Consider the following 15,264-nt stretch of genomic DNA (forward strand, 5'->3'; position numbering starts at 1 on the left):
TGAGGTATTCGGCCAATCACAACGCACTGGATAGCTGGCCAATCAGAGCAATCAGAGCACACCTCGCTTTTCAGACCGATGAGCTTTGTAATCGTCGATGTTTTTCAAGGCGGGGCATAGAAGAGAAACAATAATAATGTACAGTATGTGGAAAATAATGTTTTTTTAACCTTAAACGCATAAACACATTTCATTACTCCAAATACACACAATAATGTTCTTTTTAGCAGCATCATATTTTAATATAATAGGCCTAATATTACCACCCAAGCAAACAAAAATATTTCTTAATCAGTGGAAACCGTTACAGTGTTTTCTATCGCAATAAGCGCTTGCGTTCAGTCAATAAAAATCGAATAGTTCTTAATTTGTTTGAAAACTGAGAGTAGGTGCTGCGACGTGGCCACATAACCACTTCGGGAGTGCATTATTTCTCTAATAATTTTAACGGCCTGTAGTCACAATCACACATCAATTGTTCAGATGATTTGTTTCAAGACATTTGACATGTTTCTGTCCTGAAATCTTGTGTGCGTTGAACTAGCTAATTTTTTACACACCTCATCCCAAACCTTCAGTTGCAAATTCCAAAACGTCATTTTAGAGCTAATAACAGAGGCTTGAGCCATTGATATGCAGGCTAACGCAGTTATTAATGCAGTCTAACACAGTTATGTGCGTGAGTGCGTGTCTGTACTGTGTGTGCATCTGTGAGAGAGAACGGGAGAAAGAAAGCGTGATTTCCCTACATAAAAAAGGTTGAACACCTGGAAATAGTTTGTCATTTTTACCCTATTGTTTGTTATATTTATTTGCTCAATGTCTTCTGGGGTTTTTGGTTCTTTTACTGTTGTAGATATCTCATAGTATAACAAAAATATTATATATCTCTTCATTCTGTTTGGGCCCCCCTGGACGAGCAAGCATGCACATGCCTAGAATGCCTATGCGCAAATCCGGCCCTGCTTATACTCACCAAGGCTGAATTTATTTTATCAAAAATATAATAAAAACAATACTTCAAAATATGATTAGAATTTAAAATAACAAAAAATGCTATTTATTCCTGTGATGGTGAATTTTCAGGAGCCATTAATTCAGTCTTCAGTGTCACATAGTCCTTCGGAAATCATTGTGATATGCTGATTCTGTGCTTAAGAAACATTTCTTACTATTATGAATGTTGAAAACAGTTTTTGCTGCTTTATATTATGTGTAAACCAGAATACATTTTTGTCAGGATTCTTTGATAAATAGAAAGTTCAAAAGAAAATTTATTTAAAATAGAAATATTTTGTAACAGTGTAAATGTTAGTAAATTATTTAATGCATCCTTGCTGAATGAAAGTATTCAGTTCTTTAAAAAAAAATATTGACCCAAAACTTTTGAACAGTAATGTTGAAGTTAAAGGGATAGTTCAGCCAAAAATGAAAATTCTGTCATTAATTACTCACCCTCATGTCGTTCCAAACCAGTAAGACCTCCGTTAATGGCGCTAGGGTAACGCGGAGGAGACGAATTGTTGAATAAAGTCATTGTTATTTTTTTTCTTTTGCACACAAAAAGTATTCTCGTAGCTTTGTAATATTACGGTTGAACCCCTGATGTCACATGGATTGTTTTACCGATCTCCTTGCTACGTTTTTGGATGTTGATCGTGGTAGTGCCCTTGCTGTCTATGGGAGGGTCAGAGAGCTGTCAGATTCCATCAAAAATATCTTAATTTGTTTTCCAAAGATGAACGGAGGTCTTACGTGTTTGGAACGACATGAGGGTGAGTAATTAATGACAGAATTTTCATTTTTGGGTGAACTAGCCCTTTAAGTTTGTAAAAATCTCAATGTCTTCTTGGAATCCGGCAGATGGCAGAGCCACACATTATGACTTTATCAGGATTTCACTGCTAATAACAGAAGTTGTCCAGTAGGTGGCAGTGTGGCCTCGTTCTGATGGCTAATGTGTGTTTAGATCATGTATCACAGTGTGGTTTTAGGTGACAGTCTGTTGAGTTGTTTGAAACTGTATAAAAAGAGAGAGAGGTCAGATGAGGTTATGAAACTTTTAGCAGTTTAAAGTGGTTTAACAGTTTGAAGTGGTTTAGGATCATAGAAGATGCCTGTTTTTATTGTCTAATTAAAAAAATTAGAACAGCATGTGAATTAAAAAAATCGCTAAAATATGTCCAGTAAGTTAACTACTTTGCCTAAGATTCTGCACACAACTGTATTTACGGATAGGGAAGGCGAGTTGAAGTGGTACTCGTTCTGTCAATGAATTGTGCTCATTAAAGATTCTGACATCCTTTTCACCCATGCTTTTATGTCTCTCATCTTCTGTCTCTTTTCCCCGTCCTTCTCTATTTTGCATTTTCACTTCTTTCCGTCTCTTGTTCAGCTTCCCCTGCCATGCCCCAGTTACACTCACAGTGATATCTAGTGTCCTCATTTCTCTTTTTCACTCTTCGACTACCGCCCCCTCTCTATCTTCCCTCTCATTCTCATTCGCCCACATCTGAGAACACAGGACGCACAATGACGGAGACAACAATACAAGAGATGCAAAAAAGAAGGGTTGGAGGCAGTAGTAGTGCGGGAAAGGGCCAGAAAGAAGAAGGAAGACGTGATTTGGGGGAAAAGAGGAGTTGTGTACTCTTTTTGAACTGCTGCCTCTGGTTTTAATCAGCTTTGGGATCACAGCCATATTCTTATCAACTGTAATTATGCTACAGAAATGTAAATAACATTACACAACTGTTTCTGATGAGGCCTGTTGGGACCGCGGACAGACATGCTCCTGCAGATAGAAAATAGCCAAAAGAAAGGACCATGTAGAAGGAACTTCAGGAGGATTATGGAACATGTAAAGTCTGAATGATTGCCTGGGAAAAAGAGAGAGATAGAAAGAAGGAGGGGCAGAGAGTTAGCTCATGCTAGAGCAATTCACTGGGACTTTAAAACTATGGATAAACAGCAGAAGTTAAAGTTACTCATTCATCCAAAAATGAAAGCTCTGTCATCATCTACTCGCCCTCATGCCACTTGTTATGTTATTAAAGTTAATATATTATAATTACATTACTAATATTATATTAAGATTTTACTTAAAGGTGACATATCATGAAAATCTGAAAATCCGGTTTTAAGTGCTATAATCGGGTCCCCGGTGCATCTACCAACCCAGGAAACGTGAAAAAGATTAACCCAGTAACTTTGTTTTGGTAAGTCTCTTTCTCCAAGCATCTGAAAAAACGAGCGCGTCAGATTTCGCTCCCTTTGTGACGTGGCAAAGGGATCTTATTATAATATCACGCCCCTTTATCTGCACGTTTCCACTTGTTTTCACAAGCAACTACGGTGTACCAGTTCTAGCGCCATGGCAAGAGTTTGAGCAAAGCATGCTAACTGTACTATCGTTCGCTGCACAGATGAGCACAGAACACTATTTAGAGTCCCAGCCTCAGAGGAGACAACAGAGCAGTGGATTTATTTATTTACTGTTTATTACGCTGCTGCCACACAGATCTAATATAAACATGCGATTTCTTTCCCAGCTGTTTACCTTCACAGACATAACCGACTGCATTTGACAGTTTAAGCACAATAAGACATGAAAGAAAACTTAGTTTAGTACTCACATGCCATGTGACAGCTGCTTTCTGTGCGTGTGCTTCGGATGTGTGTGCTCAGAAAACACTTTATCAGAAGTTTAAACTAATGTGGCTTTAAAACGCATGATTTCAGCGCGATAGACATGATAATCAAAACCAAACAGATGTTTGTTTGTTTTTTTATCAGAGTATCTGACGTACGAGCTGTAAAGGCACAGCCTTATTCTGGAAAAGGGGGCGGGGAGCAGCAGCTAATTTGCATTTAAAGATATATGCACGAAAACAGCTTCCTCTCAAAATAGGCATTTTCAAAATGATATAATAAATGACCCGTGGGGTATTTTGAGCTGAAACTTCACAGACACATTATGGTGACACCTGAGACTTATATTACATATTGTAGAAAGGAGCATAATAGGTCACCTTTAACTTTCAGTAAAAAAAATAAAGTTAAAATAAAAAATTATAGTCTACTGATTATTAACAAATGTGGAAAATGACTATTGTATTGTGATGTGTTTTATATATTAATGAGTAATATATTATATGAAAACCGTATCTTAAGTTTCAATAATAAATAAAATAAAAATGAAATAAATAATTCTTGCCTACTGGTCATTAATAAATTAAATAATGACTTATTATCATATTATATTATATTAAAAATGTACTTAAATTTTATATATAAATAAAACAAAATAAAGAATTCAAAACTACTGGTTATTAACAAATATGAATGATGACATTATATAACAGTATGTGAGTGAAGTCAAGTTAAGTCAAGTCACCTTTATTTCTGTAGCGCTTTATATGGTAGAAATAGTGTCAAATCGTCAAATTTATCTCTATTACAAAGATAAACTGGAATAGCAGAATCAGTTATGAAACTCAACTATGGAGACAGTTCAGATTCTGCTGTAAAGCAGCTCTAAACGTGTGTGAGTATTATTCTGATATTGTTAGGTTCATTTTGATAAATCATTTTGCGTAACTTCCCAACACTCAGAGGGAATGTGCAGCTATAGACAAGTAAAAATAATTCTTTGAGTGGAGTGGACAGAGAAAATGGTTCTGTCCTGGCTTGTGGTTTGGCATGGTTATGGACAGTGTGCTAGTGTGACATGAGTGTGTGTTCTTCACTCCCAGCTGAGGACAGTCACAGTGAGGTCATTATCACAGCTCACTGCTCATTATTTCTAGCACTGTAGCAACCCAGAAGCCCTTATGTGCTTCAATTACTGAGATGAATGAAGACCCAAGATCTAGATTGCGTTACATTCAATTCCTTTGAGATCTCTTACACTCGTTCTTTCTTTAATGGCTAAGCTGTCTTTATTAGAGTGAAATATTAGAAGACATGCACTTTCAGATTGCTCTCTTCTGGTCAAATTTCTTGATTTGTGTCAGTGTCTTATATCTGAAGTTTTTGGTGGTTGTCTCTTGTGTTCTCTGAGTGTGTTCTGCCTTTGTACAGTTTATGTGGAGCACTCACTTGTCCTCTCTCCAAAGGAAGGAAAAGTTGGATTTCTCTCTCTCTTTTTTCAGAGTAGATTGATGAGTTGAATTCGCTCTCAAAACTCTGAAAAATGTTGTTGTGCAGCCAAGTGCAGTAGTGCAACCTAAGCTCAAATTTCTTCTGAACATGACAACATCTCTCCTCCTTTCATCATCCCTCTTTTCGTCTTTTGTAGTCCAACTTTTTGTCTTTATTGCTCTCTATTGTCATTTGTTTTTACATCAGTCTGTTAGACTGCCAGCTCTGAATATATAAGAATTTTTTTTTGTGTAAAATGTGCACCTAATTCAAAGTCATTATAAAACCTTTTTAGACATAGAAAGCTGCAGGACGCTCCCTTGTTTTGAAGGTCTAGGTTTCCCTACAGTTGTCTTGCTGTATTCCTGAGACACAGCAAAGAGCCAGCAAACTTTTCGCTGAATGCATAGAAGAAAGATGATTCAGAAATAGTTCATTTTTTCATAGATTACTTTTTTTAACTGAAGCTTATCACTTTAGAGGAAAATTTGGTGCATTCTGAGTTAGTCTTGCCAATTTTAGTAAGTTAATTCTGTGATTAAAATTAAAAGCAAAAACTGAAATATTATTACAAATTAAGATATGTGTTTTCTATTTTAATATATTTTAAAACATAATTTATTCCTGTGATGGCAAAGCTGCATTTTTAGCAGCCATTACTCAAATCTTCAGTGTCACATGATCCTTTAGAAATCATTCTAATATGCGGATTTGGTGTTCAAGAAACATTTCTTAATATTGTCCACATTGTAAACAGTTGTGCTGCGGAATATTTTTGTGGAAACCATAATATTTTTTTTTCAGGATTCTTTGATTAATAAGAACAGTATTTATTGGAAACTAATTGGAAAATATTAAAAGGTATTTACTGTCACTTTTGATCAATTTAATGCATCCTTGCTGAATAAAATGGTAGTGTAATAATGATTTAGCATTTAACATTACTTATCTGTTTACTTAACTAAACACTATTGCCACAGTAATTAGTACTGCAGAATGTACAATAGCTTTAATCCCACACGGATTTAGTGAAGTTGTTAAGTTGTGTATGTCTACACCTATAGGCTTTTGCTAATTCAGATTACAGGTCTTATCATGTTTGTGTGCTGTATGTCTGTTTTGTGTTTTCAGCGCTGGTTTGTCAGAAGCGTCCTGCACCTGCAGTCTTTAGAAAATAAGCCATTGAAAATGTCTTTCATGACATATTATATAAGCATGGATGAGACTAAACAGACATTTTCTTACACCACCCGTCTGTTACAGCATGACAGAAAACTGCCCTACATAACACACACACACACACTACAGTTTCAGATTTAATGATACACTGTACTTTTCTGAATTTATGACACAAAGATATCAAAAAGTTGTATAAACTAACAAAAGCAGAGACAGTTTAACCCAAATGGTGCTGTGCTGTGTCCGCTATCTTCCAATCAGAGCTGTTGTCTTGTGGTCCAACCCAAACGGAAGAAACTATTTGTTCATTTCTAATTAGGGGCAGGAAATGTTTGTTCATATTGGATTGGGTGGGCCTCCTTCGGATTTCTTGGCACATTTACATAAACTATTTAAGCATCCTGTTTAAATTCCTCCTCTCTGAATGATGAACAAAACACACAGAAGTAGGCTTTTGTACACTTACATAAGAGAACTTTGTTCATCAGAAGTCATGGCTTAAAACAATTTGTGTCAGTCAGGGAATGTGGAGTATGTCAGTGTGATATTTCTGGCAGTACTTCATTGTGTGTGTTGCATTACATACCAACCACCACTTCACATTTAAGATTTATTTAATATACCTACATCCTGATTGATTTTAGTATACTATTCTTGTGATTGTTTCTCTGCATAACGCTTGAGTACCTTAACATTGGCACAAAATCTAAAGGTTCTTTCATGTCAAAGTACTGAGGGGTATGTTCAAATTTTACTAAACCTAAGCTTGTCCCATACAGTTTGTGCTGTGGACATGAATTATATCTCAAATTGAGGCATGCTACTCTGTGATATATGCTTTTACATTTATAAGACTTAAAAAACAATAAAAGGAACAAAAAATTCCATTAACCAACAAAGAATGATGGACCTTATTCATATAATGGAATAGACACTTAGAGGTGGGCACACTGAACTTTAGCCAATAAGAAACCACCTAGAAACCCTCAACTACCTCAGAACCCACTCTGAATGCATAAGCAACCGCATACCAACATCCTGCTAACCACTCACAACAACCAACATCATGCTGTTGACTTTTGCACTGGCGGGTATTACTTTTGTCCTGTGTGGATGATGAAAATCAAAATATAGTGACTCCATAGTCAGAGATGAGATTAAGAGATCATTTAGCAACTCATTCCTGGAATTGGATGATATATGATTTGATATAATTTTGAGATTTATGATTTTGAGAAATGTATGATTGCATCACTTGCTCACCAATGAATCCTCTACAGTGAATGGGTGCCGTCAGAATGAAAGTCCAAAGTAATCCACATGACTGCAATCCATCAATTAATGCTTTGTGAAATGAAAAGCTGTGTGTTTGTAAGAAACAAATCCATTGTTAAGGCGTTTCAACTGTAAACCATCAACTCTGACCAAAAATCCATAATACTTCTAGTGAAAAAGTTCATCCCCTCTCACGTCAAAATCCACCAACATATTTGTTTAGAATGGTTTTGGACTGTTTCCGCTTGTAAACGGTGATTGATCTGTGCCTATTTCTCTCCTCATTATCCTGAAGATTACTTTTTCAAGTAATATTATGTTACCTATTATTAGATTCCATTGGTGAGCAAGTGATGTAAACTTTGTAAAGCTAAATTTCTCCATTGAAGAAACAAACTCATCTAATCCTGGAATGGAGGGTGAATAAAGTTTCAGTACATTTTTTATTTTTTGGTGATCTATTCCTTTGAAAAAGACTTAAGGTATTTATGTTGTGTTTATTATTATTTCCTTATAATACACACCTTTGCGGTGTGCTTATCAGCACACTAGCTTTCTTATGTGTGGGAGGATGTTTGTAACCAAATAGGAACTTTTTGGACCCATGAATCAGCTGTACATCTGGTGTAAAAAATCACCACAGTCTAACATGGACTAGTGGACTAGTCTTGTTAGGGTGGTTCTTCGCTGCTGCAGGAAGTGGAAATCTTGACTGTATGAAGGACATAATGGATTCATTAAAGTATCAGAGAGAATGTAATGCCTAATATATACTAATTCATATAAAATATTTTGAAAAACTAGAAGTCTATGGCATGTCCCCATGTACAGTTTATAGCCAGGTAAATGGTAAACACTGCAGGATTTTGTGTAGCTTTCCTAAAATTGTTTTCTCTGAATTGGGGACTGTTTTATCGTAAGGCCTCTTTAAAAGATGTATCTCCACTTCCTGATCATAAACAATGTAGATAAAGATAACAATGGAGTATGATAAGATGTGGTATACAGTTTTTATATCAATATCCCCTTTTCCTAATTTATAGAATAGGAACACAAACATCCCAATTTTTCCTTTCTTATTTCCTTATTAGAGTTATGTTACAATAAATGTTTCCTACTGTGAGTCAGAAAGTGTAATCAGAAAGTTAGTAAAGTAAGCAAATTTGCTAGCCCTAATGATTGTGTGTTGGCATGTGCTGCTCTTAACTGTTATCTGGACAGATGTAATGTGAGACTACAGTAGGACTGACAGTGAAACTATAGATTATTTGAAATCACATTACAGGGTTTCCGTGGGTGTCACGGATCCGGTCCATGAACTTCCGTCTGCTTGCCATCAGAGGTCACCCTTTCCATTACATTGACTCTCGCACTACACAAACTGTTGCATCATCCCGGACTACATATCCCATCATCCATTGTACTGATTGCACACAGCACTGATTGCACACAGCTGTATCCAATCACACATTCACTATATATCACTCAATCTGACTCCTATCAAACTGCCGAGTATTGTATGCGCTTATCGCCAGCAGTGATAGCTACTTTACAGAGCCCTCGTTAGTTTCCCAGTCCTAGCCTAGTCTTGCCCTGTCTGTTTTCTTGGTTTCTGATCTTTGCCTGTTTTCCTGGATTTATCCCTCTAGTCTCGCCCTTTTGATTCTGTTCGCCGATCGTTGACCTACGCTAGCCCTAGGATTATTTTTGTGTCTTGCCCGCCATATACCTGTTTGCCATTGTTCGACCCTGCCTGTGTTTCTGACCTCTTCTGCTTTAAATAAAAGCTTGCACATGGATCCGCACGTCTCACGTCTTGTCAGCCCCGTAACAGTGGGTCCTTAAAAAGTCTTACATTTAGTTGTGTCAAATTTAAGGCCATAAAAAGTCTTAAATGGTACAAGAAAGTATTAATTATGATTTCAAGAGGTCTTAAATTTGGGGACAAGAGGTCTTAAATTTGCCATTCCAAAAGCACCTCCTGCTAGCAGAGAATGAATTTGCATTTTCAATAAGCCTGTCTGCTGTTTTTGTTCAGACCAAAGCGAAAATCAATGTTATCTAATTAATATAATAATTGATTGATAATAAATGTTTAAGTTAATATAATTATTGATACTTTAATCCATTTTCTTATAAATGGTTTAAAGGCTGAAATGTGAAGTTTATCATTTTATAAAACCTATTTGTGAAAGCCTGTATCTGAACTGTAAATTATGCTTTTTACAGTCATTTTACAGTTTAACATGACACCATATTGCCCTACCCCGCTCATATGGTATTAATTTTATTTGTGCATGTCTGGTCTTAAAAAGTTTTAAATGGTCTTAAGTCTTTAAAATGGTCTTAAAAAGTCTTAAATTTGAGCTTGCAAATTCTGCAGATACCCTGCGCTGTTACTGGGTGTGGAGTCCATTCTATGAAAATCAACTCTGTCTTTTTTTTATTCTCCCTCTGTCTCTCTAGGATCGGTTGTTCTTTGTTATGGAGTATGTGAATGGAGGAGACCTGATGTTTCAGATCCAACGCTCACGAAAGTTTGATGAAGCTCGTTCCCGTTTCTACGCAGCTGAGGTCACATCTGCACTTATGTTCCTGCATCAACATGGTGTCATCTACAGGTATACACACACAGTACAAGTCAACAGGAGTGATTTTTTTTTATGAGATGGGTTTTCAGTGGGAAAATGTTTTGGGAGAGTTTTATCAAACAGAAATTAATTGGATTGTGAAAAGGGGTCATTTCAAACCACTGACATTTGATTTAAAATAAATAAATATATTAAATAAATAAATACATACATAAACATTTATTATTATTATTGCCTACATATAGCTATATGTATATATTCTCTGCATATTAAGCTAGAATATGAATGCCTATTTTAACCAAAAATAAGTAAAACGCACTTCAGCTTAAAAGTCAACATAAAATCACAATTGGCAATTTTACGTTTTTAATGCAAAAATAAACATTTATTATTAATGAATTATTATCATTACCTACATATAGCTGTCTCTGCATATTAAGCTAGGACAGTGTTTCTCAACCCTGGTCCTGGGCGCCCCCCAGCACTGCACATTTTGTGTGTCTCCCTAATCAAACACACCTGATTCAACTCATTAGCTCATTAAAAGAAACTCCACGACCTGGAATGGGTGTCAGATAAGGGAGACATACAAAATGTGCAGTGTTGGGGGGCGCTCAGGACCAGGGTTGAGAAACACGGAGCTAGGATATGGACACCTATTTTAAAGAAACAAACAAACAAAAAATGCACACTTCAGCCTGAAAGTCAATTTGCATTCACAATTGACCGTTTTTACGTTCTTAATACATATTTATATTCATGGTGGTATTGTACACAACACTGACAAAATTGAGAAAGTTTGATTTCATGTTACACTTTTTGGTGACACTATCATTGTAGAAATTGTACACTTCAACTCGAAATCCATGCACTAGTCATGCCATGAGACTGCATTGTGACTTCAGCTCCCATAAATGATGCCAATTCTACCCAGCTCTGAGGCAGATGCTAATCCTATTTGACCTGTGAGAGTTAGCAAAAGATCACGCCATTGTTAGTGTAGCGTTTAGTATCAGCTTACCTCTCTCAGTGAACTAAAGTCCTTATTCAGGCCAGAGCAGGTTTCCTGCTCCCCAGGCACAGCTGAAGAGACACAGTGTACACTGTGTACTGACTGCAGCTCTGAGCTCCTGATACAGTTCAGAGGTTTTATTTTTTTTCTTTTGCACAGAGGCCAATAAGATGAAATTATTGACAGATATTGACACACATGCACACATGCTACGTTCATACAGTAGCAAAATACAGTTTAGAATGATCAGTATGGTGTGTTCACACTCACTTCACCTATGAAAGCGAATCAAATGCATTCAGTGTTGTCGTTTATACAAAACAATTTGAGATTCACACCTGTTGATAAATATGGTTATCTGTCCCAAACTGACTGTGAACATAGCCAAACACATGGATTCTTTCCCAGGTACAAACTTGTATCTCGCTGTCTTTACATCTGTTTATCACACAATCAGACTTACAAGCAAAAAAGATATGCTGAAAGGTGAATACAGAGGCTGCAATGGGTCACATGCCCCAAGAAAAGCACAAAAAGCAATATTCCTTATCCAAAGCTTGGGTAGACATTGTAGTACTGTCATAATCCTACTCATTCATGCTGAGACCTGCAAAGAAACAAGGTCAAACTACACACGTCCCCCATTTGAGACAACTGTCATTATCTTCTCTTCCACACTGTGTTATCATGTCAGAAGTGCTTGCCGTTTCAATGTCTTGATGCTTATATTGATTTGTTCTAGTCCAATAAAGCGTTTTTTTTAGTTCATTAAAGAAAGTGAGCTGTCACTGCCCATCTCCTTCCTCAGGGTTTGTATTTTGTTAATAGTAGTCATTCGAAGATGAATCTGATTAATGGTTGCAGGAACACCAATGTTAAATTCCTCACTGAATTATATTAATAGTTCAGTGCATGATTTAAAGATATGATCAAATGTTTCCTTATTTGGGGTTTGTAGTTTATTAGGTCTTGTAAGTGTCACTTTGTAAATGAACAGGTGGTTTTGCATGATAGATCTGGCCTCAGGGAAGCGTTGAGGAATGTAATTGGAGGTAGGATGTATTAGTGGATTACAGCACCTTTCTGAAGAATGAGAGGCCTCTTTAGCCCCCAGCAATACCAAACCCTCTCCACCTTTTCTCTCTAGCCCCTATTTTTTTTCGTGAGGAGTACGGTTACATTGGAAATCCTGAAAACAATTAATACACTTCTAATTTGTACAAGTACTGAAGGTACACTTCTAGAATATCATATTTCTTTGTGTGATGTGTATTAGATCACTTGAAGCGTGTCAAGATCCTGTTATACAAATAGTTTTCTATCCCATTTCTTAGAGAGACAGAGCTTAAGCTTATAGAGTATATACTCAAATGATCCTTAAAAATGTATCACAATTTCCACAAAAAAATATTAAAAAGTTGTTTTCAACATTAATATTATAAGAAATGTTTTATATCAGCATTTTAGAATTATTTCTGAAGGAAATCTGCTGATGAAAATTCAGCTATGCCATTACAGAAATAAATTACATTTTAAAATATATTAAAATGGAAATCAGTTATTGTAAATGGAAATAATATTTCACAATATAACTGTTTTTACAATTTTTTTGATTAAATAAATGCAGCTTTGGTGAGTATAAGAGACTTCTTTTAAAAACCATTTAAAAAAAATCTTACCAAGCCCAAACTTTTGAATGGTAGTTGTAACGTGGGAGGCGTGACAACGTAGTAGTGGATCCAAGTGCAGGCAAACACCAGCAAACAGGTACAATCCAGAGCGAGACAAAAGAATAATCCAATAAACAGGCAAAGGTCAGGGCAGGCAGCAAACAAGCAGAAACAAGGAAACAGTCCATGGATCAAAAAACAAGACAAGGAAACTAGGGAACTCTACAGGCTAGACAATACTCAGCCATGAATGAGTGAGAAACCAGGCTATAAATGGGGTGAAACTGATGGAGGTAACAAGACACAGGTGAATGCAATAAGTGATGATGAATCCAGGCAAAGGATTATGGGAAATGTAGTCTGTGAGAGTGGCAACAGTCTGGGGTGGAGTGCCCTCTAGAGGAGCTTACGGGCACTCCAGTTGGTGATCATAACAGTATTGTACATAGATAGATATATAGATTCTAAGTATGATCAACTTATATTATTATTACAAATTAAATATTATTGAACCATAATTTTCTATGTAATTTTCTTGTAACATTTTTATAAGTATGCACTTATAAAGTACTTGTGAATCATGAACAAGCTATTAGTTTATAGTTAATTCATAATTTATAAACTGTAGTTAATACATTAATAGACTCTATACAAATAGTGACTTCTTCATTCATTATCACTGTAGTTAACACAATTATTATTGTTTAATTAGCACATAGTAAAGGAAGTGTTAATTGGTAATAAGCTGCGAATAGTTCATTCATATTCACTGTCCCTTAAAATGTTTACATAATATACATTAAGGACACACACACACACACACACTGGTTTACAGGGACTCTTCGTAGGCGTAATGGTTTTTACAAACTGTATATTCTATCCCCTAAGCCTAATCCTCACAGAAAACTAACTCTCTCTCTCTCACTCTCTCTCTCTCTCTCAGTTATACTGTATGTATATATATATATATATATATATATATATAGTATAACTAGAGAGAGAGTCCCATAATAATAAGTATACTTATTATAAAGTGAAAGACCGTGAGAATGACAAAGCCAAAGCAAAGAAGTGGTAAACTGTATCTCTTTAGTCTGTTGTGCAGGTCAATGCCTGTCCTGTGTACAGACTTGCTGTCTGATTAGACCCGTAAACCATCCCGTTTCTCAGATTTAACTCTCTTTTCTTTCTCTCTCTGTTCTTGTATGTTTAGCTCAGATTTTTTTTTTTGTTCTGGGGCTAAACCTCATGTTAAAGTGATGAGGGACTCTATGGAAAAATCACTCTGCACACAAAGGGAATACAGGAAGGCATTTCAATAGGGCCTAATTATGTGTGTGTTCATGCACATGTGTGTATGTGCGGGAGACCATGCATTATGGCATGTGTAAGTGTATGTGCAGTTGTCCAGTGGAGCTCAGAGGAAATGTGGAAGTCAAATCCAAAAGGGGTCAGAGAGTCTTTACTTAATTAGTAAAAAAAAAAAAAAAGATATATATTTGATTTTTATTGGCTGATGTGTGCATGACAGAGAAATTGATTGTCTGTTTTGTCGCTATCAGATTAGTCTCTGGTGTCCGTTGAAAAGCCCTGAACACTGAAGCATTTGTTGAACCCTGAGCGGTACATTGTCTACTTTAACTCAACCTGTTCTGTGCAGTGGACAGGTGACAGCTCCTGGCTTTAACTTGCAGGAAGCTGTGGTGCAGTTCGCTATTTCTATTGGCTGTTGTCATGTTAAGCGCATAACCCAAAATCCTTCCAACTTCCATGGTTGCTGTCAAAAATAGCACAGTTACATAAACCTGTGCTTGAATGATGCCAGCAAAGAAATGTTGAAATTTTTTCCCAATCAACCATCAAAGGCTAGGCCTGTTTGGCTCTCTGTTGCTATCTTTGTCCTGTAAAGCTTTATTGAACTGTTGACACACACAACACACTCATGAACATTTTATAGAGAGTTTATAAACTATGAAATAACTATAGACTAGTAGCTTGCTAATTATTTGTAATGATTTGTAAGTACTTTATTATATTATTATAATAAGTATTATAATATATTATTTTAATAAGTATACACTACTTTATTTGTGTATACTTAACATTTTGAATATATATATATATAAACAAGTGTTTAATGTTTTTGAAAACTGTCTCTCCTGCTCACCAAGGTTGCATTTATTTGATCAAAAATACAGTAAAAACAGTAAAATTGTGAAATATTATTAAAATTCAAAATTAATGTTTTCTATTTTAATATATTTTAAAATATAATTTATTCCTATGATGGCAAAGCTTAATTTTCAGCATTACTCCAGTCTTGTAATATGCTGATTTGGTGCTCAAGAAACATTTCTTATTATTGTCAGTCTTGAAAACAGTTGTGCTGCCTAGG

At 35.9% G+C, this 15,264-nt stretch overlaps 1 protein-coding gene across 1 annotated transcript in view; it reads left to right on the top strand.

Annotated features, from left to right (window-relative positions):
• The window catches only part of prkcea (protein kinase C, epsilon a), a 62,325-nt gene that overhangs the window by 39,054 nt on the left and 8,007 nt on the right, over positions 1-15,264 (top strand). The window contains exon 11 of the mRNA XM_016551287.1: positions 10,063-10,217. Coding sequence (XP_016406773.1) covers positions 10,063-10,217 — 155 coding nt within the window. The remainder of the gene's footprint in view (positions 1-10,062; positions 10,218-15,264) is intronic.

Source organism: Sinocyclocheilus rhinocerous, unplaced genomic scaffold (assembly GCF_001515625.1).
Source record: "Sinocyclocheilus rhinocerous isolate Xijiao unplaced genomic scaffold, SAMN03320098_v1.1 scaffold251, whole genome shotgun sequence".
Taxonomy (NCBI): Eukaryota; Metazoa; Chordata; class Actinopteri; order Cypriniformes; family Cyprinidae; genus Sinocyclocheilus; species Sinocyclocheilus rhinocerous.